Source organism: Mangifera indica, chromosome 10 (genome assembly GCF_011075055.1).
Source record: "Mangifera indica cultivar Alphonso chromosome 10, CATAS_Mindica_2.1, whole genome shotgun sequence".
Taxonomy (NCBI): domain Eukaryota; kingdom Viridiplantae; phylum Streptophyta; class Magnoliopsida; order Sapindales; family Anacardiaceae; genus Mangifera; species Mangifera indica.
In genome coordinates, this window is record NC_058146.1 from 16942427 (window position 1) to 16969446 (window position 27020).

A 27020-nucleotide genomic window follows, 5' to 3' on the forward strand; every position below is an offset into this window, starting at 1 on the left:
GAATAGTTTTATACAAGTCGTTGAAAGTTTGACCCCTTCCCTTTCAAATGTCGCTATTTCTCCTAAAAACCCAACAATCAAAAGTGCTTTCTGTTCTGTGTTTTACTTTCTCCACCATTAACAAAAGAAAGTAATTAACAAGAAAGAAACCAATCAACAAGGAAAGAGATAAAGCATTAACGAGACATACGCAACTGTTTATCATATTTCACAAGATTTGATATCTAGGGTTTCGAGATGGCCACGTTCGGACAATAAAGCTTCATAGTTAATAGTAAAAGAAAGAAACATTAAATCCCTAATTAATCATTCAACAATCCCATGCAAATTGGTCTACGGCACTAAGGTTATTAGTCATTCCACAAGCCATTACTGTTGACTCCACAAACTCAGAATCAAAGCCAGATCTCTCAAATGATGTGTTCATGTTGTTGCTGATTTGCCCACAAGGTTTCTCAACTGCAACTTCATAGATCTCTTTTGTAGTGGCTTCAGCAAGCTCAAAATTTTCGCTATTCCACATGCAATTCTCATCAATGAGGCCGAACCCACCTGGGTTTAATGAAGAAGAAGAAGGAAGAGGGACATTTTGGGAATGAGTTTGGCCTTCTGTAGCCCAGAACATATTAGGGTTTTGGAACTGATGAGAGGTCAAAATAATTGGAAGTTTTGGAATTTCATGCAACGATAAAGAGTTGGGGATGATGTTTTTGTAAGGTAATGTGCTGAGAGATGGTGATTTGAAATTCATGGTCTCCATGGAAGAATTGTTTTCTTTAACTTGTGGAGAATTTAGCAGGAACAATGGAGGAAGAAGGTGCTTGCTGCATGCATTAGTATTATTCTGAAAATTTTGAGGAGGAGAGAGGAGATTGTGAGTGTTGGGATCAATCCCTTGAGCAAGAAGCTTCTTTTTTATGCATGAGTTCCAAAAATTTTTCACCTCATTGTCAGTTCTTCCCAGCAAATGCTTTGCTATTTGAGCCCATTTGTTGCCAAGAATTCTATGAACATCAATGATAGTCCGCTCTTCTTGTTCAGTAAATGAACCCCTTTTCAGATCCGGTCTCAAGTAGTTTATCCATCTCAACCTGCAACTCTTCCCACATCTCTGCAACCCTACAAATCAAAACAACCCAAATTAAGAAATTCTAGCCTATTCTACGCTACAATATCCTAGCTACAATGGCCTCTCATTTCTATAATGAAAAAGCTGCGTCAAAATAGCCCCTTGCCAACTCCTGAGAGAGATTTTGAGGGCCCAGTACTGGCCATGGAAATAAATTTTTAAATATATTCGATAAGAACTAATTACCTGCAAGTTTGGGGACAGAACTCCAGGAGCCATGGCCATGAGTGGTGATATATTTAATAAGCTTTTCATCTTCTTCAGGAGACCATAAGCCTCTCTTCACTTTCTGTTTGCTGCAGCAGTGATGCACCATCTCAACCTCAAGCTTGATGATCAATTATCAATAGTGTTATCAAATAAAGCTCACAGTTCAGTGAAAGTTAGGCACTTGTTTATATAGATATATGAATTCCTCCAAACTGGGAATTTTAAACATGTCTTAATTTGCCTGTATTATACATGTATGAATATGATAGGGACATGCAGAGAGAGAGGAAGAAGAGGAAGCAGAAGAAAAATGCTTGAAAATTTTTTGTCTTGGGGTGTACTCATTAGAGGACCATTGGTTTCATTGAGTGTTTTTTGGTAGCTTCCATTCCAACCATTGTTTTCAAACTCAATTGCTACCTTTTCCATTTTTTTTTCTGTTTAATCTTATTGATCAATAAATTAAAGCCAAATCAAGTATTGATTAGTACGTAATACAAAACTATTGTACAACCTTTAAGAAGCAACAAGAGCTTAACCACTAAGATGGTGAAACTTGAAAGGACTTCAAGATAATTGATTTTCTTGATTAGAACTTTGTCAAGTTTTCATCACTATTAATTATAATTAAGGTCTTAAGTAGGTCAAATGTGAATATTCTTCACTCTAATTATGCTAATTATTAATATTTATTAGAGACTTGAAGATTTTGATGTCAACTATGATTCACACATTTCTTTATTATAAAATTAAAAGTAAGGGTAGATTCATGTAGAGTATATTTTGAACAAGAATATGGTAGTTCAACCTCAATTTGAAGTTTAAATTGCCAATAATAGTATGTATTATGGAAAAAGAGTTGCTAAGAAAAAAATAAACAAGAATTGTTGGAAAAAAAAATGAGTATCAATAAGATAAGTTTTGATATTATGACATTGGCAGAGAGTCAATCTCGAGTCAAACAATGATCCGAGTTTGATTCGACTTAAATTATGTCCACCTTTTATTACAATCATATTTAGCTAGTAACCATTAATTGATTAAATTGCTTAAACTATATTGTTTACATTTTTGAGCTCATTGTTAATAAATTATAAGATCTAGTTAAAGTTGTCTTGTGTATATGCCACTTGAAATTGATGTTCATATTATTTTATCAAACTAATTACATAATTTACCCCAAGCATGGTGTCAATACCCATCTTACTTTGTATAGAAGGGTTCAATTTGTTAATAAGAAATTGTACATGAGAGGTACGTAGAAGGATATGAACATTGTGACTAATTAAAAAGTTAAAGATACTAAACAAGGAAAAGAGATATGATTAATGGTGGAGGGTGAATGATAATATGGCCATTTTGGAGAAGAGACCTAATGATTCAAAGATAACCCACATCATTTCTTGCATCAAAATTCAACATGTAATTAATTAGAAAGCTCTCTCTCCCTCCCTCCCCCCTTCTCTCTCTCCTTCTTCTAGACTTTATGATATAAATATCATATGTTTAATTACACATAGAGTTACATATATAATAAAATTTTATATTATAAATTAAACTAGCAAGAGAGGGGTGTGCCCTTTCTTCACTCAACCGTTGCTTGAGGGAGTCAATTTCTTGGTGTCAACGAAGATTGTTATGATTGGATATGTCTACTTTCATGATTTTAACCCTTGGCTTTTTCCTAGTTTTTCTGTTATAAACAATGCTTTTCATTGAATTTTTTTTTTTATAATTTTTGAGAGGAAATCACGTGGAAAAGTTAATCAACAAAGCCGTGATATAAAATTTCTAAAGAATATTATTATATAATTGTCGATGGATTGATAGCCCTTGAATCTTTTTTCCTTATTGTCAATTTTGGTTTTCCCCCTGTCAAATCATTACAAGGAAGACTTAAGGTAAAATCTATTATTAACCCTTTACTATTGATCGATCTTTTTTGTTTCTTGGAGGAGGCTATCAATGCCGATGTTTCACTTGCCGCCAAGGCAGACTTTTGTTTACTATATATTCTTTCTATATAATTAAATTACTCAAAGAAGAGAGTAATTAATTGGCTCATTTTTCTTAATTTTTTAGTTTTTTTACTTTTAATATAAAGAAAAAAAATTAAAGGTTTCAAACTGGGACTTTTAACTTTTAATTTGTCAAAATATATTTAGCCTATAAATGTGAAAATTAAAACTCGTATTACACAAAACTAATTGACTTATATTAAGATTTAATCGATCATATTTATATATTACTTATTTTTATTAAATATACGATTTTTTATTTTTATTTTTAATATACTCTCTTAAATATAATTATTATAAGCTGTTAAATATCATATCATTACAAGGATGACCTAAAGTAAAATCTATTATTATCCCTCTACTATTGATCAATCTTTTTTGTTTCTTGGAGGAGGCTATCAATGCCGATGTTTCACTTGCCGCCAAGGCAGACTTTTGTTTACTATATATTCTTTCAATATAATTAAATTACTCAAAGAAGAGAGTAATTAATTGGTTCATTTTTCTTAATTTTTTAGTTTTTTTTTTTTACTTTTAATATAAAGAAAAAATATTAAATATTTTAAACCGGCACTTTTAATTTTCAATCTGTCGAAATATACTCGATTTATAAGTGTAAAAATCAAAACTTGTATAATACAAAACTAATTGACTTATATTAAGGTTCAATCAATTACACTTATATACTACTCACTTTTATTAGATATATAACTTTTTTTCTTTTAATCTCCAACATGTTCCTTCAAATACAACCACTATAAGTTGTTACATCTGTCGTTTGACTGAGTTTTTTTTTATGGGTATGTTGTCACTTGTATCTAAAAACATTTTAGATTGTTAGGTCAGTTGTCTGTCTTGTGCTCTGATATTATTTTAAAATATATTAGCTCTATAAGTGTAAAAATCAAAACTTGTGTTATCCAAAATAAATTGGATTTTGTTAAGGTTCAATCCAGTTGGTATATAAATGTGTAAAGTGAGTGGTATATAAGTGTGGTGGATTAAACTTTAACACATGCTAATTGGTTTTGTATAATATAGGTTTTGATCTCTACATTTATAGGTCAAATATATTTCGATATGGTATTAGAGCACAAACTAAATGACGAGCTTAACAGCCTAAATTGTTTATGGATACAAGTGATAATACTCCCATCCAAAAAACAGACTTAGTCAAACGGTGGGTCTAACAACTTATGGTGGTTGCACTTGAGGGAGGATATTGGAGATTAAAAGAAAAAAGATCTCATATTTAATAAAAGTAAGTAAAGTAAGTAATATATAAGTGTAGTGGATTAGACCTTAACACAAGTTAATTGATTTTGTATAATACGGGTGTCGATTTTTACACTTATAGATTTAATATATTTTGATATAGTATCAGAGCACAAAGTCAAATGATAGGTCTAACAGTCTAAAGTATTCATGGATACAAGTGACAATGCACCTGTTCAAACGACTCAACCAAACGAGTCTAACAACCTATGGTGGTTGCACTTAAGGGAGGTTATTAGAGACTAAAAGAAAATGTCTCATATCCAGTAAAAGTGAGTAAGGTGAGTGGTATATAAGTGTGGTAGGTTAGACTTTAACACAAGTCAATTGGTTTTATGTATATAAGTTTCAATCTTTATACTTATAAACCCAATATATTCTGACACGATCTAGTGAAAATGAAAATTGAATGTCAATTGAATAAGTTGAAATTGAAAAGGTGTTGTTTGATAAGAAAAAAATTTTAAAAAATTATCAATTTTCTATTCAAAGATTAAAATAGTGTCATTTGACATAAGTTCTTGTTAAATTTATTGTTAAACAATATATAATGGGATAATATTTCTAGACAAATAGTTAAAAAGATGACCCATGAGATGGCTTGTAATGCTTATAAATATTTATACTAGCTTCTTTTCTGTTTTTAAATGCAAACAGTGGATTATTAGAAAATTAAGATAATAAATGGATATCTAATTAATGGTATAATGAATTTTGTCACTCTGAGGTTCTCTAATGAGATATCTACTTAAGTTAATATAAAACAATCTACAGGGATGAAATTGAATTTCAATTCAAATCTAAAACAATTAGTTTAAATTTGAATTTAATTTGATCGATTAATATACAATAAAATTAAAGAAGAAGACAATAAATCACTAGAAAAAAAGAAAAATTATAAAAAATGAAGAAGAACCATCAAAGAAGAAACTAAAAAAAAACATAAAAGAAAAAAATACTTAAGAGAAAAAGTGCCCCTTATACAATAATATCAATAAATCTTCAAATTTGAGTCAATATAAATTTGAATTTTCAGATTGGTTTTGACTCATTCAAACCAAATATAAATTCAAACACAAGTCTTTGCTCAGCTCAAATATCCACCCTTGACAATATATCTTCTCTATGGATGCCATATAACTTAACCTTATTAAAAGACATCGGTTAATGCTTTATCCACATCAATATCCAATACTAATAACAAATAATTCGATCAAAATTTTCCAGACTGAAAATTGTAAAAACTATCTATAGTGTTTGTTTTTTATATACACACACACACACACACACATACACACATACACACACAAATTTTTTTTGGCAAGTTATTGTAGGAAAAAATCATTATGCCAATTCTTTAGTTCGATTATTGTAAATAACCATATCTGGAATTCTGGCCTATTTGATTCGTATTGAAAACGATCCGCGAAGTCTAAAGTGTAATTTATTAATTACCCACAACACAGTTTACTTTTATGTGCTTTGCTTGGATTCTATGGGAAGAGGAGTGTTTGCTTTCGGAGGAGTTTCTGTATTTTGGTTCTCTGCAATTCTATGAAGAGAGAAGGAAGAGAAAATCTCTTTTTTTCTGTTATAATATTAAGTATCCAACTATTTTCAACTGTTTATGATAGTTTATGTAATTAGATTGGATCAATCTGTCATACATGAATCCAAATCTAATAGTTATACACACAAATATCATAACAACTAATTCTGCTCTATAAAATAACATAATATTTACTTTTAGAAATGGAGTACTTTCACCTTTGCTTAAAAAATAGTAATAAATCAGTTCTCCTTGCATGGGACTTCCATGCGCGTGCTGCTAGGCTGCTAGTTTTAGAATTCAATTAGAAGAAATACAGGCTCATGATTCTGTAGATTATTTATTATTAATTAAGATACCATAATATTGCATTAAATATATAAAAGGGAGAATTGTTCCATAACTAAACAGTTACCAACTCTTTAAGATATGATCATTATATATTTGTCGTATATATGATCTTATCTCTGTCCCATGTTGATTTTATACTATACCTTTGCACAATAAAGTTATTTTATCTGAAATTCTTCGTATATAAAAATTTTGAGATGAGGACACTTCAATATTTTAAAATATCTATATGCTAAGATTATGAGTGAGATAATATATGAGATTCTATATGCATAAATAAGAAAGATAAGAGAGATTTTAACGTGGCTTGGTTTAATGTTTGAAAGTTTATGTCTATAATTATTTTCTTACAGACTTCGTGTTATATTTATAAGACAAAATCATATATGTATGATCTCTAGTGTTGAAGAGTTTTTTTGCCATACCTTTTATTTTTTTGTTATTACTTCTATGTTGATATTTTATATTTATATGACAAAAGAATAAAATTATGTACATACTGATATTTTATCTAAATATTCTTATTCGAACAGTTTAAAAATGCTTATAGGCTTTCTATAAACTATTTTATGGCTTATGGGTTTGAGCTTCTCCTTTTAAGTTCACTTGTTCAGATCCACAAAATCAGCTTACTGGAAATATAAGTCACTTATATAGGATTTATTTTTTCTCAATATTTTCAAAACAAAGAGACATATGTTTTTCTTTTTCCCTCGAAGGTAGAGACCATTGATACAAATGTTAAAATCGGCATGAGTGCTCATGTATGCCTAGCTTTTTGGGGGTGCTGAAAAAATGTCGTGGAATTTGAAAGTCAATGATGATGATATCCCATTTTTCCATAGCCAAAATATATGACCAAAAGCTAAAGCTTTAGCTTTTTAACACTTGCTACTATTCAAAATGATGGGACCTTCTTCTCCTTCTTCATTTCTCTTCTTCATATTCTTCAAACCCTAGCTGATTGTGTGTTAAAGATGGGTTAAGCATCATTAAGCTTGATGGACCCCCATTCCATCGCAAGCTTTTCTCCATAAATTATTGTTACCGACAGCCACAGACTCCACGATAATCCTTCTCTTTTGAGTTCTTTAATTAATTGTTTACTTTTAATCTTCAAAAGCCAAACAAACTTGATTATCCCCACTTGTCGACTTTCAAAGTTTCAATGTTCTAATAACTAGTCTTTTCTCATCTTTATCCTTCATTGTTCATCCCATCTATCTCTCTAGCTAACTTTTTGTTTATGTTCATGTTCAACCCATGTATATATATATATATATATATATATATATATATATATATATATGGTAATATATCATTATTTATACATAAAATTACATATATTATTTATGTAATATATAGTTTTATTGATATATTTTGTGTGATCAAAACCCTTTTATGACAAATTTATAAAGTCAAAACTGATATCAAAGAAACGATTAACTATACAAATAGTGTGCAACAATTGAGGTGATTAACTATACATATAGTATGTAACAAATAGTTACATCATCTATAATAATTCAATGTGTTGATAGAAATTTCCTCACTCAAAACAACAAAAAAGATAAATTTTAGCAATTCATATGATACATTTAATCATTTTTCATTTTTATTTATGACAAATATAAGATGACGATAAATATTAAATCTTTCTATCTTATCTGAATAATGAAATCTGCAAATTTTGTCAAGATGTCCTTATATATTTTTATGGAGATCATACATGTGTGATGTTCTCTTGGTAATATAATATTCGTAAATGTTGAAGCTGTTACAAGTTTCACCAACCATGTTGTAAATTACGGGTATCATTAGGGGTAATCTTAATGATACCTTAAGATACCCTTAATACATTTTATAAAGCATAAGGCATTGTTAATGATGTAATATACAGTCTTCTTCTTCTTCCTCTTTAGAAGTCATAATGACATTCGATTCAATATTATAAACTCTTCAGTTCGATTACTTGACTTAAAAGTGTATGTGGATCACGTGGATGTATTATTATAACCAAATACATCCACTCTTTACTTTAGTTCGACTAGCTGATTTAACTTTTTCCTGATTTTCCTCTCAACAACTTTAATTCCCTTAAACTCAACTCTTTACTTTTTCAATTACTTCAACTCTTTACTCATTGTAGACTACTTTAATACATGGGTGAATTTGAGTCTAATCAGATTGGAGTCAAATCTACGTTTGACATGAATGAGAAGAACTCAAATTGAAGTTGTAATTCGATTCGTTTGTATCTCTGATGATACTCTTTACCATTTTCTGTGATTTTGTTTATCTTTTTAATGATATTATTTATTTCATTAATGTCATAGATTCATATTGTTGACAATCCTCTGATAATTTTGGTACTTATTTGGGTTCGAATCCACACATACTTCTACTCTTCTTCTACTTCATTGTTGCATGGCAATTAAGGCCAATTCGAAACTATATATATTTCTTTACAGATCAATTGAAGAATCGATGAAACAAAAGCGATTTCAAACATATCCAAATATTGAATCATATGTATCATTTGCGTAAGGAATGAAAGTATACAACAAATTGCTTTTGAGAAACTTTGTTGAAAATTTTTTTCTGTTTTAAATTCCTACTAAAATTTTTGTTTTGAAAATAATGTATCTTTTCCATTTATAGAACTGTCTTTAACTCATTTTTTACTTGAAACAAAGTTCTAAAAGTGGTGAAGACACTTTACTCTTCTAGTCTCAAGACGTTTGGACAAACATGGGCTTATTATGGTCTAGGGCCTAACTCAAATTGGACCTGGTATTTGTCACAAATTATTGAGTAGTTCCACTACCCTTGTAGCATAGGTCTATCAAGTTTTATACAATTTAAATTCAATAACATTACATATATATAGTTTTGTTTATATAATTATATACACAAATAATGTATCGTTATATCATTATGTGATTTTAAATTAATGGTAAAATAATATCTAATTATATAATAATACATCATCTGTATACTCATTTGTGTATTTAAAAATATATCCACTGTATATATGTAACATTACTCATTCAAATTTTGGTTCTTGGTGGTGGAGAAGTATACATGGACTTTTTCCATTGAGAATTGTGGCCTTAACTTAAGTTGAGCGAGTTGCCAATAGATTTTTTTTTTCGATGATTTTTCTTTTTTTAATGATGATTTTTTTTCTTTTTTTAGCTTAACAACTAATAAGCTTGAGTTATGTCTTAATATAATCGAGCCAAATACTATTCAACTTCACTCGACCTAATTACACCTTTATTATGGTTCACTGATTGCACATATATTAGTTTTTGCCGGTTCTTGTTTCATATTAATTGAAAGGAAATTTTTTCCATAGCCAAACCTCTCTATCTATGAGTTCTTGTTTCATATTAAGGAGAGCTTTCCTTTGTATATTATTACCCCTCACAATGAGGATGTCTTTGATAAAAAAGAAAAAGAAGTTGGGTTTACGGGTTGTAGGCAAATTACAAAGCGGCTTTTCGGATTTTATCCTCCAAAATATCCAAAAGCACCCAACCGACACAATCTCTTCGATATAAAATTCAAACATCAAAAACCCTAACCAAGACAAAACCCTAACGCAATCCGAAGCTCAAAGATGGCGAAGTCAATGAGATCCAAGAAAGAGAAGAGGCTGAGAGCCATAAGGCGGGAGCTAGTGACGCCTCTATACGATAAGAAAGACGAAGCTAAACTCGCCGCTCAAGAAGCTGCCCTTGCCGCTCCTAAGCTCCCTGTTCGTATTCCACAAAACAGTGACACGTCTATGGATGTAAACACAACCACCACCACTACTGTTTCAACGAATAATGATATGGGTAAGCTTATTTCCTCTGCTTAGATTGATTGGCGCAATACCTATTTGAATTCATGGCTTAATTCTCAGTTTTTCGCCGGTGCTTTTGTTTCTGGATTAGGTCGGCCATATGGTCGTGAAAGCTGTTTTTTAAATTATTTTTGCCAATATTTAATTTATTTTTTCAATTTTGCTTCTTCTTGTGTGTTGGATGCTTTTATTTCCGAGAAAATTATTATATTGTTTTAGCTGAAGCTTTTATTTCGGTATTGAATTGAAAACTTCAATTTTTTGTTCAATTTTGGCCTAATTATTGAGCAAATTTGTTTTGTTTATGTTTACTCCGTGAATACTCGATTTTAAGCTTGAAGTGTGTTCGTTTTTACTCTCAAATATATGGGAGGTTAAGCTTGATCGAATTCAGAAAAAAAAAAAAAAAATTGATTTCTTGGTATTGGGAGTCTTTTATGTATTGCCTGTTTAGTATGGTTTGCTCAGCTTCGTTTGGTCGATGAGCAATTAATTTATTGTATGAGAAATTCAGGTTGCATTATAATTCAGAACTTTTAAGCTGGAAAGGCTAAAGGAAAGATATTGAATTTGTGCTGTTTGAAGTTATCTCTTTGTAGATTGACAGAAGTTTGTGTGGATTATTTGCATGGTCTCTTAGCTAATTCCTCCAGATACTTTGTGGCCTTAATATATGAATAATTAGACTTTATACCAATAAATTGATGTTTACTGGCCTAAAGTTAATGGAGTTCAGTTCCCTACCATTAATGAGGTTGATGTTTCCCACTTGCTGAAGGAAGCATTGTCTTGTGTTTAAGAAAGATTCTTTCAGTTAATGTTGTAAGAGGTGGAGAAGCCTTTTCACCGACCTTCTCATAATCTATTATAGATACGAGCCCAAACCTTTTTGGTTGGTGAAATTGAGTCACTTTTCTCTACTTTAGACACTAACATATCTTCTGATCCCTATACATTCAGTATATTTTTCAGTTTGGAATTTTTGGCATGTTTGTTGGTTGAAGTTGGTTTGGATCCTTGTGTTAGATTTAGATAAACTTTTTTCATGGTAAATATTGGAACATGTTTGGAATCATCTAAAATATTTCATGAAAAATGAAAAAAAAATGGTTCTCCTTTTATTTGAAATTGCTGTTATCATTGAATACTTTGTTTAGGTTTTTTGTAGATTTCTTTGGTTTGTCATTTGTGTGCAGGAAATTGCATTTGTGTGATTGTTTCTTATTTAAATTCAGACTGAACACATCATTTCTGTACTATTCAGCCCAATCATAATTCCTGTTAGCATTTTATAGTGCTCAATGTATATTAATATTGCCATCTTACAGACGTGGAGATGGCTGATGGCAATCAAAACAAAAGCTCCTTGAAGCCTGTTGGAGGAGTAGGAAAGAAGTCTCTAAAGAAGTTAAAACTTAAGAAAAACAAGCGCCGTGGTAAGGGCTGGAAGAAGCAAGATTATTAGTTTTATAAAAGATTCTGAGTTTATAAACTTACTCTTCCTGTTTGTAGTGAGGCAATTTAAATTTTACCTTTTTGACATTGTGATATTACAATGCCTTAGAAATGAGTTGTGAGCTAATGTTTGGCTTGCAATATTGTTGAGCAAGCACAAGTTGATGCAAATGAAGTTTGAGCTATTACATCTTACCATTATGTATGGAGATATATATGTTTAGGGGTGGATTCAAGTCGAATCGAACTCATGCTTGAGCTAATTTGAAGGGAGTTAAAACTCGAGTTTGGTTACAATATTGAGTTGAGTTTTGCTCAATATTGTAATCAAGTCAAAATCAATTAAAACAATGTTATTTTGATACGTATTAGTTATAAAGATGTCGTTTTAGTCTTTTTGAATTGAACTTTAGACTCATGAGTTTAGTGAATTGAATACCTTCCAAACTCGAGTTTGAGCTCAACATCCCCTAGGCTCAAGTTGGCAATCTAGCTGACTCAAGTCCACCCCTTTATAAGTTTACATGTAACACATGGATAAAGTTGAACCTTGTAGAAGTGAACCAGCATGTCTTCACCAACCAATAATTTTAACATATATGCTTGCTGCACACAATAGGTCTCTGTCATCTCCTCTTTATTCTGAGAAGTCATTTTTTCTTGATTTTTACTCCTGAGCCAAGTACCATAGATTACCATAAGGAGAGACTCAACACTCTTCTGCTGGTATCGACCACCCTTGTGATCACGGTTAACATTTCCAGCTGGTTTCACATTTGGGCAGAGGCTATAACAACTCTTAGGGTTCAATTAATTAGGTAAATTAATTATTATATTTGGTTAGTAATAATAAAAAGAATGATGAAATATTATTTTAATTAAATATGTTAAATCAAATTTATTATTTATTATAAAATTATAATAAAATTAAGATTATTTCATTATTCTTTTAATGACTAAAGGGAAAATGATAATTAGATTTTTTTTATATTAATTATCTCTTCAATTTGATATTAAAATACTATATTAATATTTTATTATTTAATAAATTAAACGATAAAATGTTAATAATAAAATATAAATTATTACAGTAATTTTTTATTCTTTTGATTAAGGTTCACGTAATTTATCTTAGTTCGCCTAAAACATAATTATTTACAGTAAAATCAGATTGATTTTAATATCTTTATACATTAAGATTCTTATATTTACGACAAATTCTATTAATATTTTTATTCCTAAAACAAATTCTTAAATGGACTAATTTTTAGTTAAGTTTATATCAATTCAAAACTTGAGAGCATTGTCTCTCATATCATTATCTATTAGATAACGGGGTTTTACAAATATCACTATAACACTTTAAAGACGAAATGATCATCAATTTCAACTTAACAATCTTAAAATGATGACACCTTTTGTATTCAAAGTCACTTGGCTTGGCATAACCATTTTAGTCATGGCATTATTATTATGTAATATTTTATAATTATATTATAATGTATTTTTTCATGATAAATTAATAATTTTTTATAATTTAAATCCATTCATGAGGCCATTGTAGGTCTGCGTAGGAGTTCATCTCTAGACCCATATGAGAAATAAGACTTAAAATCATCAGGCCAAATTTTTTTTTTAAATGAGTAGGGCTAAAAACTATTGAGTATCGGTATATGTATAAATAATAAATATAAATTAATAGATAATTATATGGATAAATATTATTTTATTTTTAATTTAAAAATTATTTAATGATATGATGATATATTATTATTAATAATTAATTAATATTTTTTTAATACACATAATTTTATTTCAATTTTTTTTTCTTAGTCTTACATCTGAACCTGAAAAATCAAACCAACTTGATTGATGGGCAGCTATGAATCACATAAAATTTTCCAAACTTGACCGTAGATTACAAGTCAAGCAAAGACTAGGCAACCAACCATCAATAAATAATGTTAGGTTGACTGGGATAGTAACAGTATTTCAATATCAATATGAAAAAGAAAAGCATAATCTTTTCCAAGACTTAAAATAGACTAACCACTAAATAAATCTAAATAAATAAACACCATAGATACGACTGGTTGACATAAAAATATATTAATTAAGAAGATAAGAAAAACATGTATATATTCATACGCAAACCATTAGGCCAAAAGACTTGTTCCTATCCAAGTTTAGTGTAAACTCAAACTTATATTTGTTAAATTTTAAAAATTTAAATATTTAACCGTCAACTATTAAAATTAATATAATTTATTAGTTTAAAGAGTATAATTGTTATTTATTATTTAATATTAAAAAATGGGATTTCATCTCTTAAAGTTTTAAAACTAATCATTTTTCTTTATATCTAAGTTTTAAAAATTTTACTTTTCTTCTTTAAAGTTTAGTTTTTTCCTCCTTCCTTTTTTAGCAACCTTCTTTGTCGTTGAATGACTTTGGCTTCCCACCCATCTTCTTCTTCGGTCTCTACCCTCCTCCCGATGATCTCCTAAAAGAACGACTTCTAAAGAATAGTTGAATCGAAGTAATGGCTGAATCGACTAGATTCAGAGATGAAAGTGCTTCCATCATTTGATTCATCTTTTGTCAAACCCAATTCAATGGAAATCAATGACAAAAAACTATAATTTGAATAATCAAAGCATCAGCTTTGATTTTGCGATTCATTTATCCATTGGCCTTTTTTGTTGTCGGATCTTCATCTTCCATTGACATATTTTATCTGTCTCATCTCCATCTTCGTGCACTATTAATTCAGGGTTGAATTTTAGTCGTCAAAGAAAAAGGGAAGAACTTACAAACTTTAAGAGGAAATATAACTTTTCAAAATATCTAGTAGAAAAAATTATTATTTTTTTAAATTAAGAGAAAAAATGAAATAACATTTTATTTTTTTAATATTATTTGTTAAATGATAGTTTTACCTTTAAATTTAATGGATTTTATTAAACTTAACAACCGATGAGTGAACATTTAGGTTTTCTAAATTTAATGCACGTGAGTTGGGTTTCAACAAAACTTTGGGTGGGGGGGATAAGTCTTTTGGCTTTCCTATTATTATATTTTTAGATTGGTATTTACATATACAACATTGGGGTTAACTCTGGATAGAAAAATTATTAGGGCTAAAATGCAAAACTCCAAGACAAGAATAATGAATATCTTGGACTTCATTGAGATATTTTAAAGGTTATGTCACAATTAAAACTTTGAAATTTTATCGGTCACTCATTGTGTATTCAGCCAGTGGAAAGTCGAGTCAACTATGATGTAAACTATTTAATTTAATGACTATTTTTTTAAGAGAATCACAAAACCCATAAAATATTTAATTTAATTCTACTAATTATTTATTCAAATAAATTCCACATCTATCAATCAATTTTGAACATTTTAGTCCAACCCCATCTTCACGCGAAGTTAATTCAATTTCAATGAAGCCCGGTCAATACTCAATTTCAATTTAGAAGAGTATTGATGATAGGCATTAATTATGGTATTATCACATTATTTAATATTATTTTATTTTTAATTTAAAATTATATTTTAATTAAATTAAATTTAAATATAAATTGATTTGAGTTTAATTTAAATAACTCAAATTTGTCAACTAATTTAAGGAAACTCAACTTCAACTCAATTGGAAGTTCCAAGCTTAACTTATCTTTTGTAGCTTGTTAATTTGGCTCAATTTTGTGAGTCGAATTTTGATAATTAAAATAATATTTTTTTAGTATTAAAATAATATTATTAAATTAACACTATTTTAATAATTGTCAAAATAAATATCTATACAAACTTGACTTGAGCCAAACATTTGGTTCATGCATTAAATTGAGCTAAATATTTTTCACTTTGAGTTTGATTTGTTTACCAATTAAATCTAGAATTTCAATTTAAATTTAATCAAATTGAGCTCATATCCAAACCTAAATCAATTTGAGTTAGATTCCATCTTAAAATTATAAAATGATGCATCATTGTTAAGGAGGAAATGACTTTGTAGCGCACATATTTGTTTTACTGAAAAAAGTTTCTGATCTTTTCACCCTGATGACCAGAATTCCGAATGTGCCAAAATTTTGCAAAACGGGTAATAATCTCTCCTTGGTTCCGATGTTGTTCCAAGCAGCTAGTAGTTGAGGAGTGTTTGCTAGTTGTTGCCATGTTCCAAGAGATGTTAGCTCCGCTGACTTTGTCGTCCACCGCACTTTTCCTCTCGTCTCGTTCACGTCATGCTCTGATTTTGACTCTTCATTTTTCTATACAAACTTCCTTTAAGTTAAACCTTCCACAACTCTTGCTCCCTAACTTCCATTCTAAGTATCCTCCTTAACTAAACTAAGGGAACCCCGAAACAGAAACAAACCCAGTTCTCCTTTTTCTTTCTTCAGCCATGTTGATGAAGAAGCTCGCAGTGTTGTTTCTGATTTTGACAGCTGTTTTGAGCTCTGTGTGTGCGAGGTTTGTGGTTGAGAAGGGTAGTTTGAGCGTGTTGTCTCCTTTGAGCCTGCGTTCAAAGCATGATGGTGCAATTGGGAACTTTGGGATTCCTGACTATGGAGGATTTCTGGTGGGTTCTGTTGTGTATCCTGACAAAGAAACTTTTGGTTGTGAAGCTTTTAAGGGTGATAAGCCTTTCAAATCTAAGTTTCACAGACCAACCATTCTGCTTCTTGATAGAGGAGGTGAGTTTTTTCTGCGAAAATTTTCATGGGTTGATTTTATAAGGTTTGATTTGTTTTCGAATTAATATTTTAATTTTATCGTTTATTTTTCTGTTCTGTTTTCATATGCTTTCTGAAATATTGTTTCCTCTGTTGATTGGATTTTATATGAATTTAGTAAGAGTTTTTTTAGTCTTGTTTGGACTTAGGTGCTTTGTTTTCCCCTGTTTCTACTTTTACAATTGTTTTATAGCATTCTGTTGGCCACAAAATTGTCTCTTTTCTCATTGTAGAAACCCTTTTAATCTAGACTAGGAAGTGCGGATTTGGAAAGGTGAATTTTGAAGGAGATTTGTATTATAGTGCACCTAAAAAGAGTGTCAGTGTGCCACAAAATAGAGAGAATTTTTGTAATCTTATTCATTCATAGTGAAATTTTTTTTCCATTGTCTGCCTGTGGTGTTTCCTGTATTGGGTTATCTTGAGTATTTGTGCATTTTTGCTGTTTTTTTTCTTTTGGTTTCGTAACATTGATGTTTTGATTTAAGTTTCTTGAGTGGTTTGAGCTAGAGCAAATGAAACATGAAAGTTTTTGTTGTTTTATCTTTTGTTGATTTGTTTTCTTTTCCCCTTTTCTTGCACTCTTAGAGTGCTTCTTTGTCTTGAAGGTATGGAATGGTCAACAGGCAGGAGCAGCGGCAGTTTTAATTGCTGATAACATGGATGAACCTCTGATCACCATGGATTCTCCTGAGGACAGCACTGTTGCAGATCGGTACGTGGAGAAAATTGCAATTCCCTCGGCGCTAATAGATCGCTCCTTTGGTGAGAGCTTGAAGCAGGCCTTGAAGAAAGGAGAAGAAGATGTTGTCATAAAATTGGACTGGAGAGAGTCAGTGCCCCATCCTGATCAGAGAGTTGAGTATGAATTGTGGACAAACAGCAATGATGAGTGTGGAACTCGTTGCGATGAGCAGATGAACTTTGTCAAAAGTTTCAAGGGCCATGCTCAAATCCTGGAGAAGGGTGGCTACACTTTGTTTACACCACACTACATAACCTGGTTTTGCCCTGTGTTTTTTATTCACAGCAGCGAATGCAAGTCTCAGTGCATAAACCACGGGAGATATTGTGCGCCTGATCCAGAACAGGATTTTGGAGAAGGATATCAAGGAAAGGATGTGGTTTTTGAGAACTTGAGGCAGCTTTGTGTGCACAGAGTCGCTAATGAGAGTAACCGGTCCTTGGTTTGGTGGGATTATGTAACTGATTTTCATATCAGATGCTCCATGAAGGGGAAGAAGTACAGCAAAGGATGTGCTGAGGATGTCATGAAATCACTTGGTATGTCTATATGCTTGATTAGAGTGCTAAACTGGAATCTCACTATGTTGTTTCTAATGGTTTCCTTCTTATTAACACAGATCTGCCAATCGAGAAGATCAAGAAATGTATGGGAGATCCTGAAGCTGATGTGGAGAATGAAGTGCTGAAAACAGAGCAAGAACTCCAGGTAATTTAATTTCTCAGGAAATCAAAGTGGTATATGTGGGTCAGTTAATTAACTCATTGTTTTATCTTTCCATTTTAAAATTTAGCTTGGTCGAGGATCTCGTGGTGATGTTACAATCTTGCCAACACTAGTTATCAACAATGTACAATATCGAGGTTTGTAATTTAATGATCATCATTATATGCAATTCTTGCTATCCTTTTACTATAAAGTCAACAATATTGACTATATCCAGATGCCGAAGCCCTTAATTTTAACTCTTTGCAGGAAAATTAGATAGAATGGCTGTGCTCAAGGCCATATGTGCTGGATTCCGGGAGACAACTGATCCTCCAATTTGTTTAAGTGGAGGTTGTTATACTTATTTGACACCTTATATTATTTGTGCCCAGGAAATGTTTTGCCTTTCTTTTTCCCTTTCTGAATTTGCCTAATTTTTTTGGCAGATCTTGAGACTAATGAGTGCCTTGAAAGGAATGGTGGCTGTTGGCAGGACACCAAAGCCAACATTACTGCTTGCAAGGTACAAAATATAGATTTCACAATTTTTTTAAAGTAATTTATTTAAATTTTTAATTCAAGGGGAATTTGGAATTTCTTCAGGACACATTTAGGGGAAGAGTCTGTGAGTGCCCTACCGTGAAGGGTGTCCAGTTCAGGGGAGACGGATATATATCCTGTGAAGGTACAATTGTTGCAATGAGATGACTACTTATTTCCAAACTCTGCTAATTTGTCCACCTTCAATTCTTATTTGCTTTTACTCCTTAATTTACAGCCTATGGACCTGGAAGATGTGAATTAAACAATGGAGGTTGCTGGTCGGACTCCAAAGATGGATTAACCTTCTCAGCCTGCTCAGTTCAGTGATGTTATCCTTGTATTTTGTTATGCTTTTTTATTCTTCTTTAGTAGCATAATGGAATTCATTTCATGTGGAGCAGGAGTCCCAGTTAACTGGCTGTCAGTGTCCAAAGGGCTTCCGAGGGAATGGTCTTACATGCGAAGGTGCATTTCTTCTCACAGTGTTATTATAGCTTTTTTCTCTTTCAAAATCTTATATCTGAATTGTTCTGTTGTATTATTCCCATTCTGCACCAGATATCAATGAGTGCAAGGAGCATTCCGCCTGTCAGTGCGATGGCTGCTCCTGTAAGAATACCTGGGGAGGATATGAGTGCAAGTGTAAAGGAGATCTTCTTTACATAAAGGAACAAGATACTTGTATTGGTAAGATAAGGAAATTTAAATATTCTTCATTGATGTACTGGCAATGATCCATTTTATGTAGTGAGGTTTCGCAAATTGCAAATCAAAAACATCTAACTGTCATGTACTAATCTTTGTTCATCAAATCTACAGAAAGAAGTGGATCGAAATTCAGATGGTTACTCACTTCTGTGATCCTAGTAATTGTGGCCGCTGCTGGTTTAGCTGGTTACGTATTCTACAAATACCGACTTCGGGTATGACTACACATGTTTAATTTCTTATTTGTTCAACAATCTTTGTTTCTTTCTCTGCATCCAAATCACTTCCCATATGTTTCTAATCATGCGTCTTGTTCAATTTGCAGTCTTACATGGACTCAGAGATCATGGCCATAATGTCACAGTACATGCCACTTGAAAACCAGCACAATAACGAAGCATCAGGCGAAGCACAACCTTTTCAACAAACATATGTGTAAGGTGATTGATTCGCATCTATAGGATCAATGTTCTAACCTATTTTTACAAGCGGTCGTTTGAAAGTGACTAAATGTCTTGTCTTGCTATCTGCAGAAGTAGATTATAAAGCAACTTATGCTACAAAAATACTGCAAAGCTTTTCATGTTAGAATCGATGTAGCACAAACCACGCAGGTTTTCTTCACGCTCTATCTGCGCCTTGTATAGGTGAACGTTATACAGACTTATTATTCATGGGACGACTTTTTTTTTTTTTTCACTTTTGTAGATACAAAGGTCGAGCTGTAAGAAGGGCCTGGCAAATGATGCAATGGAGTGTAGAAATCAGTAATTTATCAGAAATTAAACTTTGTTCTTACAGATAAAGTTTGCCAAGAATATTTATGTAGTAAGGTTAACAGTTGGAAAGTTACAAATGGGGAAGCTTTGTAAATGCATATATACAATAAAAGCTCCAGCTCCGATTAGTCGCAGAAAGTTTCTGATAGCGCTATGTTTCACCATTTATGGTCACCGGTAGATATAGCTACACTAGACTTACATTTTCGCATCAAGGAGTGAAGACGCCTATGATGGGGAGAAAAAAGTACAGTAGGAGGGTCCATTGAGCCAAGACTCAGCTGGTTGGGGCTGCAGCTCAAGGCTTGTCCTCCAGAGAGGTGGTGAAAACTTAAGATATTTAACCTATATTCATTGCCTTCAGAACCGCGACTAAAGTGTGTTAAAAACAAACATGGTTTTTTATTTATAAAGAGAGAAATAACAATGATCCTGAGTATTCTCTGACAATCAAGATAAAAAAAGGAACATGAACTTGAGCACATGCAACTTGAACTCAAACATTATTATTCAAGATAGAGTAAGATCAAATATAGCTGATTAGCCATACTAATTGGCTGGCTCAATTACGACTCCAATGATGACAACGCCTTCCTCGGTATGGAAGTCACTGGTTCCAGCCATGGAAAACTCCATCTCCCCTTGCTCTTCATCTTCTTTAACTCTAAACTCAGCAACTGGGATCTCGATCCATTGGTATTTTGGCTTATTCTTGAAGCTTTCTTTGCGTTGTATCTGGGTGCCATTTGGGAGTTCGAGATTCAGAATCACTGGATTTTGATCTTCCCATCCGGAAGCTTGGTCGGTAAACTTGACCACAAATGCAAGCCTCTACAGAGTCCTTGGTGTGAGATAGTCTGTGTTGAATTTTCCCTTAACCTCAACCCAATTAACCATAATCAATTCAGCCACTTCCACATAAACACCACTGCAAAACACAGGCCAATCTTAATTAGAATAACAAAATCTTATAGAATAAAATTTCAGGAGTGTGTTCAATCTAAAAAATCAGGTATCCGAACAACCAGGTCAATTCTGTTGATTTTTTAATGGAGATCTGGAAGCAAAGAAAGCAAGAAAAATGAAAAAGCAGAGGAGAAAACAGAGAGCTGGAACGGAGGTCTGCTATTTTTCTGTTTTTGTGACTTGAAAACATATCATTTCTTTGCCATACATGTATATTTACATAGCTTTCCTAACCCCTGTACAAAAGCAGCTTAAATTAAGCTTATCCACACAAATTCTTACAAGCCAACCAAACTTTAAGTCAAAGTACACCTAACATAACAAATATAATTTAGTTTGGTTGCATTCTAACTAAAAACATTACAAAATGGTTAAGGAAGTTTGTCACCATTTTAAAGGCTGCAAAAAAAAAATAATCCATATCATCTTCAGCTTTCTGCAGCAGAACCATCTTCAAAAATTCAGAATTTACAGCAGCCAACTTCACAGCTTCATAGCTTCAACACTCCTCCTTGACAAACTTGCTTATCATTCCCAACTTCTTTCTCATTTGAACAAACCTTTTGGTGTTTAATGCCTTGGTCAAAATGTCAGCTAATTGCTCATCTGAGCTGCAGTGAATTAGACTCACCTCTGATTCTTCTTCTGCTTGTCTAATGGCATGATACTTGATCTTGATATGCTTTGTTTTACCATGGAAAACAGGATTTTTTGTTATGGCTACTGCAGCTTTGTTATCACAATAAATAGGTGTAGCTTCCACTTGCTTTTCATTCAAATCATCTAAAATTTTTCTCAGCCAAATGGTTTGATTTACAGCTGAAGCAGCAGCTATGTATTCAGCTTCTGCTGTACTTTGAGCTACCACACTTTGCTTTTTAGAGTTCCAGCATATAACACCTGATCCAAGAGAAAATATGTAACCAGAAGTGCTTTTAAAGTCATCAATTGAACCACCCCAATCACTATCAACATAGCCACATAAATTCAGCTCCAATTTTCTGTTATAAAAAATTCCAAGATCTGCTGTATTTTTGACATATCTAAGTACCCTTTTGGCTGTTTTGAAGTGTTGTTGGCTTGGCTTTTGCATAAACCTGGAAAGCAAACTTGTGGCATACATTATATCTGGTCTAGTTGCTGTTAGATAAAGCAAACAACCTACCAAGCTTCTATAAACAGATGGTTCAACCTCCAGAAATCCATCATTCTTTTCCAGCTTCTGGTTTAGCACTAAAGGATTGTCAACTCCTTTTGCATTTTCCATGCCAAACCTTCTCAATATCTCCTTTGCATATTTTTCTTGACCAATAAAGGTCCCAACATCAGATTGAATTACTTCAATTCCCAAAAAGAAGCTGAGCTTTCCCAAGTCTGTCATTTCGAAGGCATTCTGCATCTCCAATTTTAACCAAGCAATCAATTCTTCATTGCTTCCTGTGACCAGAAGATCATCCACGTAAATGGATACAATTAGCACATTTTCTTCAACAAATTTCACATATAATGTAGCCTCATTTAAGCTCTTTACAAAGCCAAGCTTCAGCAAGTATGCATTCACCTTGCTATACCAGGCTCTTGGAGCTTGTTTTAGGCCATACAAGGCCTTTCTAAGTAGGCACACTTTATTTTCTTCACCTTTCTTTACAAATCCAGGAGCTTGTTCAATGTGCACTTCTTCACTTAATTCACCATTGAGAAATGCTGATTTAACATCAAGTTGGTAAAGATTCCAACCTTTTTGTGCTGCTAATGCAATAAGGAGTTTAATGGTGTCAAACCTTGCAACAGGAGCAAAGGTTTCAGAGTAGTCTTCACCTTCCTTTTGAGCATACCCTTTCACTACAAGCCTTGCCTTTAGTTTGTTTACAGAACCATCAACATTCATTTTTGTTCTGTACACCCATTTAACCCCTATTATATGCTTATTAGGAGGTCTTTCTACAAGCTTCCAAGTCTGATTTTTTTCAATCATCTTTATCTCCTCCTGCATTGCAGCCCTCCAACTAGGAAACCTTGATGCTTCCTCAAATGTTGTAGGCTCTAATATGGCTGTATTACACCTGCTATAAATTTCAGAAAGTGATCTCATTTTGGGTGTTTTATCTTCATCATCACTGCTAGCTTGAAGCTTATCTTCTGCCACCTTTTCACTTTGCAAGTTAGGCTCATTTTTCACCTTCACTTGAACTTCATTGGCTTCCCAATTCCATACTGAATTTTCATCAAATTTCAGATCTCTGTGGATGCTAATTTTTCCAGTTAAAGGATGATAGACTCTATAAGCTTTTGACAAGTCACTATAGCCAACAAAGATGCCTAATTCAGCTTTCTTACTCAACTTTTCTCTCTTCATTTCTGGTATATAAGTCCAGCAAATGCAGCCAAATATCTTCATATAACTCACATTTGGCTTTGAACCAAACCAAGCCTCATAAGGTGTCATGTCCTTCAAGGCTTTTGTTGGTAATTTGTTGAGTAAATGCACTGCTGTATTCACAGCTTCTGCCCAAAAGCTTTTTGGCAAATTAGCTTCAAACAAAAGACATCTTGCCATTTCCATCACAGTCCTATTCTTCCTCTCACTCACCCCATTTTGCTGAGGGCTGTAAGGAGTTGTGAGTTGATGTTTAATGCCATTTTCCATGCAAATTTTTCTGAATTTTTCACTGGTATATTCCCCTCCATTATCACTCCTTACCATTCTTATTTTGCATCCACTTTCATTCTCTACAAGTCTCTTAAAATTCAAAAACACATCTGAAACTTCAGATTTCAGCTTAATGAAGTAAACCCAGCACATTCTACTAAGATCATCAATAAAAAGAACAAAATACCTACTGCCATTTAAGGAATTTTCTGTCATGGGGCCACACACATCAGTGTGTACTAACTGCAGCTTCTCCTTGGCCCTCCATGCTTCATTATTTGAGAATGAGAATCTTGTTTGCTTGCCTAATTGACAAGCTTCACATACTCCTTTCATCATTGCCACCTTTGGCACTCCAACAGTGAGCTCTTTTTCATACAAAAGTTTGAGCCCTTTTTCATGAAAGTGGCCTAGTCTTTTATGCCACTTAATTGACTCTTGATCACTACTAACAAGTGCTTGAGCATTCAACTCATTTAGCTCTAAACAAAAACTTCTATGCATCATATTTACCACCATTAATTCTACTCCTTTTGAGTCATAAACATGACATTTTTTATTGTCAAATTTTAAGGAGTAATTCTTCTCTAGCATTTGACCAATACTCAATAAGTTAAGAGCTATACCAGGCACAAACAAAACATCATTAATCATTTTTGTACCTGATGATGTAGTGATAGAAATTGTACCAACTCCTTTCACTTGCAAAAAATCTCCATTTCCAATTTTTACTCGAGAGATTCTGCTCTTCTTCATGTTGACAAAAAGGCTTTCATCTGAAGTCATATGATTGGTGCATCCACTGTCCAATAACCAAGTTTGAGAATGGACTTGAGCTTCATAGCAGCCTGCTGTAAACAATTGCTCTTCAGGTTGCTCTTCCTTCTCCTGTAACTTTTCAGCAACTTGAGCTTGCTGCTGATTTGTTTTACCTTTGTTTTTGCAAACTTTCTCCATATGACCAAATTCTTTACACCCTCTACATTGTATTTCAGGTCTATATCAGCAGTACCTCTCTGTATGGCTGGTTTTTTTACAATGTTGGCAGGGTGGAAATCTACCTTTCTTCCCTTTTTGTCTTCTATCAAAGCTCTCCTTCTTTTCTTTGCCTTTCTTGCCAAATTGCTGCTTATTTGAACTGGAACCAGCATGTATTTTTGCTGTTTGGTTTGCAACAAAAGCTCCTTCAGATATTATGACTCCATCTCTGAAAGCTTGTCTCAATTCCACAGCTTGTAAAGAGTTTGAAAGTTCTGAAATTGTCATGGTGCTTATGTCTTTCGAATCTTCCAAAGATGAGATCTTTGCCTCAAATTTTTCTGGCAAACTCACCAATACTTGCTCCACAACCTTATTTTCAGAAATCACCTCTCCAAGAAGAGTCAACTGGTTCACAATTTTCATTAGCCTATCAATGTAGTCTTTAATTGATTCACCATCTTTCATTCTAAGCAGAGCAAATTCCCTTTTTAAATTGAAAATTTGCATTTGCTTTGATTTGTCACTTCCATGGAATTCCAGTCTCAACTTATCCCATGCTTCCTTTGCTGTCTCACAAGCCATGATCTTTGCAAACATCACCTCTGAAACTGCAGAATGGATACAAGACAAAGCTTTGTATCTCTTAGCCACTTCTTCAGAATGATGCTTGATTTGATTCAGTGTTGGGTTTTCTGGCAGTGGATTTGGTTGCTTATCTATCTCAACCACATCCCACAAATCAAAAGCTCTTAAGTAGGCTTTCATCTTCACTGCCCATGCTACATAATTTTCACCAGAAAAAACTGGTGCAGATACCCCTGTAAAACTGCTTGAGGCCATGGTTTGTGTGCTCAGTTTCTTCTCCTTTTCTTCAAACTTCTTCCTTGGCACAGGTCTTTACAAAGAACTGAAGGCTCTGATACCAATTGTTGATTTTTTAATGGAGATCTGGAAGCAAAGAAAGCAAGAAAAATGAAAAAGCAGAGGAGAAAACAGAGAGCTGGAACGGAGGTCTGCTATTTTTCTGTTTTTGTGACTTGAAAACATATCATTTCTTTGCCATACATGTATATTTACATAGCTTTCCTAACCCCTGTACAAAAGCAGCTTAAATTAAGCTTATCCACACAAATTCTTACAAGCCAACCAAACTTTAAGTCAAAGTACACCTAACATAACAAATATAATTTAGTTTGGTTGCATTCTAACTAAAAACATTACAAAATGGTTAAGGAAGTTTGTCACCATTTTAAAGGCTGCAAAAAAAAAATAATCCATATCATCTTCAGCTTTCTGCAGCAGAACCATCTTCAAAAATTCAGAATTTACAGCAGCCAACTTCACAGCTTCATAGCTTCAACAAATTCAAGTATCGGTTCTTTCTAAACCCCACAATCTTTTTTTCGAACCAAACTTGAGTCCTCATTTACGCTCTGGACCGCAATCTCTAGCCTGCAATGCCCCAATTTGTCCAGCTAGAACCCTTGGTGAACTCCATCAAATCGAGTTTGAGCTAAGCAATACTTGGTTTTTGGCTCGTTTGCGTCCCTCAAGTCTGACTAGAGAATATATTCGTAGATATGTATGTATGCATACCTTCTCTCCTCTTCGGTAGTCCACTTCCAATATCGTTCGTCATCTCCCCATGTGATTGACAAAGTCTTCGCATACAAGACGAAGCTGTTGATCTTGCTCTCATCAACCCGATACTTCTGTGTACACATTAAACAATTTAAAATGATATCAATATATTTTATATATACATACAAACACAGAAGGATGACTATAAGAAGGAACGTGCCGTCTGGTTATTGTTCAAGAAAACTCCCAAGAACAGCTGATCGTAGAACTTCTGATTCGAGGACATGTCAATATGTGGGAAAGCATCTTGGACAATTCCATGGTAGTTGTGAGGAAGCTGAAGCGACATCTTCTCTTACTATTTGACAACTCTTGCAAGAAACTGATCTTACTGATGATGATGATCTTTGAAAACCATGCAGTCGTATTTATAGCTGATTGAGATCTGTATTGTCAATTTAATAACTATATACATCACATTAGTTTATTGTGATTGGCAGTGATGAACACCAGCCAGAAGTGAACTTCAATAATATGCTACCGACCCTAACGTTGTTTGTTAGTGATTTAAATTAAGAATTTCAAACTTTGTTTGGTGGACATCCATTGGGACAAAACTTTGTTTGGTGGACATCCAGGGTACAAACAATGTTCTCAGACTCAAATGGGGTTAGTTTGGTCTTGAAAGTCGGTTTGGATAAAATTCGTTTAGATTGAAATCGAATCAAACTCGAATTGAGAGGATCGGTTCATTTTTGAAACCAAGTTAAACTTGAG

General features: G+C 32.8%; 4 protein-coding genes across 9 annotated transcripts; 2 read left to right on the forward strand and 2 right to left on the reverse strand.

Annotated features, from left to right (window-relative positions):
• Window positions 1–251: 251 nt before the first annotated feature.
• On the reverse strand, window positions 252–1460 carry LOC123228385 (transcription factor MYB61-like). Its single transcript, XM_044653770.1, has 2 exons — window positions 1316–1460; window positions 252–1119 (listed from the first exon to the last, which is right to left on the reverse strand). The coding sequence occupies exons 1-2, from the start codon at window positions 1443–1445 to the stop codon at window positions 311–313; spliced, it is 939 nt and encodes a 312-aa protein (XP_044509705.1). The 5' UTR covers window positions 1446–1460; the 3' UTR covers window positions 252–310.
• An 8645-nt stretch (window positions 1461–10105) lies between these two features.
• LOC123227095 lies at window positions 10106–12035 on the forward strand. The gene is made up of 2 exons (XM_044651743.1): window positions 10106–10377; window positions 11714–12035. Exons 1-2 carry the CDS (start codon window positions 10158–10160, stop codon window positions 11848–11850), a joined length of 357 nt encoding a protein of 118 aa, XP_044507678.1. The 5' UTR covers window positions 10106–10157; the 3' UTR covers window positions 11851–12035.
• A 3980-nt stretch (window positions 12036–16015) lies between these two features.
• On the forward strand, window positions 16016–20203 carry LOC123227971 (vacuolar-sorting receptor 7-like). Of its 5 annotated transcripts, none has more exons than XR_006504574.1 (14): window positions 16021–16543; window positions 17171–17866; window positions 17947–18035; window positions 18121–18190; window positions 18303–18386; window positions 18482–18558; window positions 18639–18720; window positions 18814–18896; window positions 18980–19043; window positions 19137–19265; window positions 19398–19501; window positions 19612–19721; window positions 19820–19900; window positions 19995–20203. XR_006504574.1 is itself a non-coding variant. In XM_044653141.1 (13 exons), the coding sequence occupies exons 1-13, from the start codon at window positions 16252–16254 to the stop codon at window positions 20089–20091; spliced, it is 1977 nt and encodes a 658-aa protein (XP_044509076.1). In that variant the 5' UTR covers window positions 16016–16251; the 3' UTR covers window positions 20092–20203. The 5 variants fall into 5 exon arrangements, 3 of the variants coding, with proteins under 3 accessions (XP_044509076.1, XP_044509077.1, XP_044509078.1); XR_006504575.1 differs by having other exon boundaries at window positions 16026–16543; window positions 19612–19726; XM_044653141.1 differs by lacking the exon at window positions 19820–19900 and having other exon boundaries at window positions 16016–16543.
• A 244-nt stretch (window positions 20204–20447) lies between these two features.
• Window positions 20448–26664, reverse strand: LOC123227972 (protein PHLOEM PROTEIN 2-LIKE A1-like). Of its 2 annotated transcripts, XM_044653144.1 has the most exons (3): window positions 26464–26664; window positions 26259–26374; window positions 20448–20993 (listed from the first exon to the last, which is right to left on the reverse strand). In XM_044653144.1, the coding sequence occupies exons 1-3, from the start codon at window positions 26590–26592 to the stop codon at window positions 20897–20899; spliced, it is 342 nt and encodes a 113-aa protein (XP_044509079.1). In that variant the 5' UTR covers window positions 26593–26664; the 3' UTR covers window positions 20448–20896. The 2 variants fall into 2 exon arrangements, 1 of the variants encoding a protein (XP_044509079.1); XR_006504576.1 differs by lacking the exons at window positions 26259–26374; window positions 26464–26664 and adding an exon at window positions 21091–21835.
• Window positions 26665–27020: the final 356 nt, after the last annotated feature.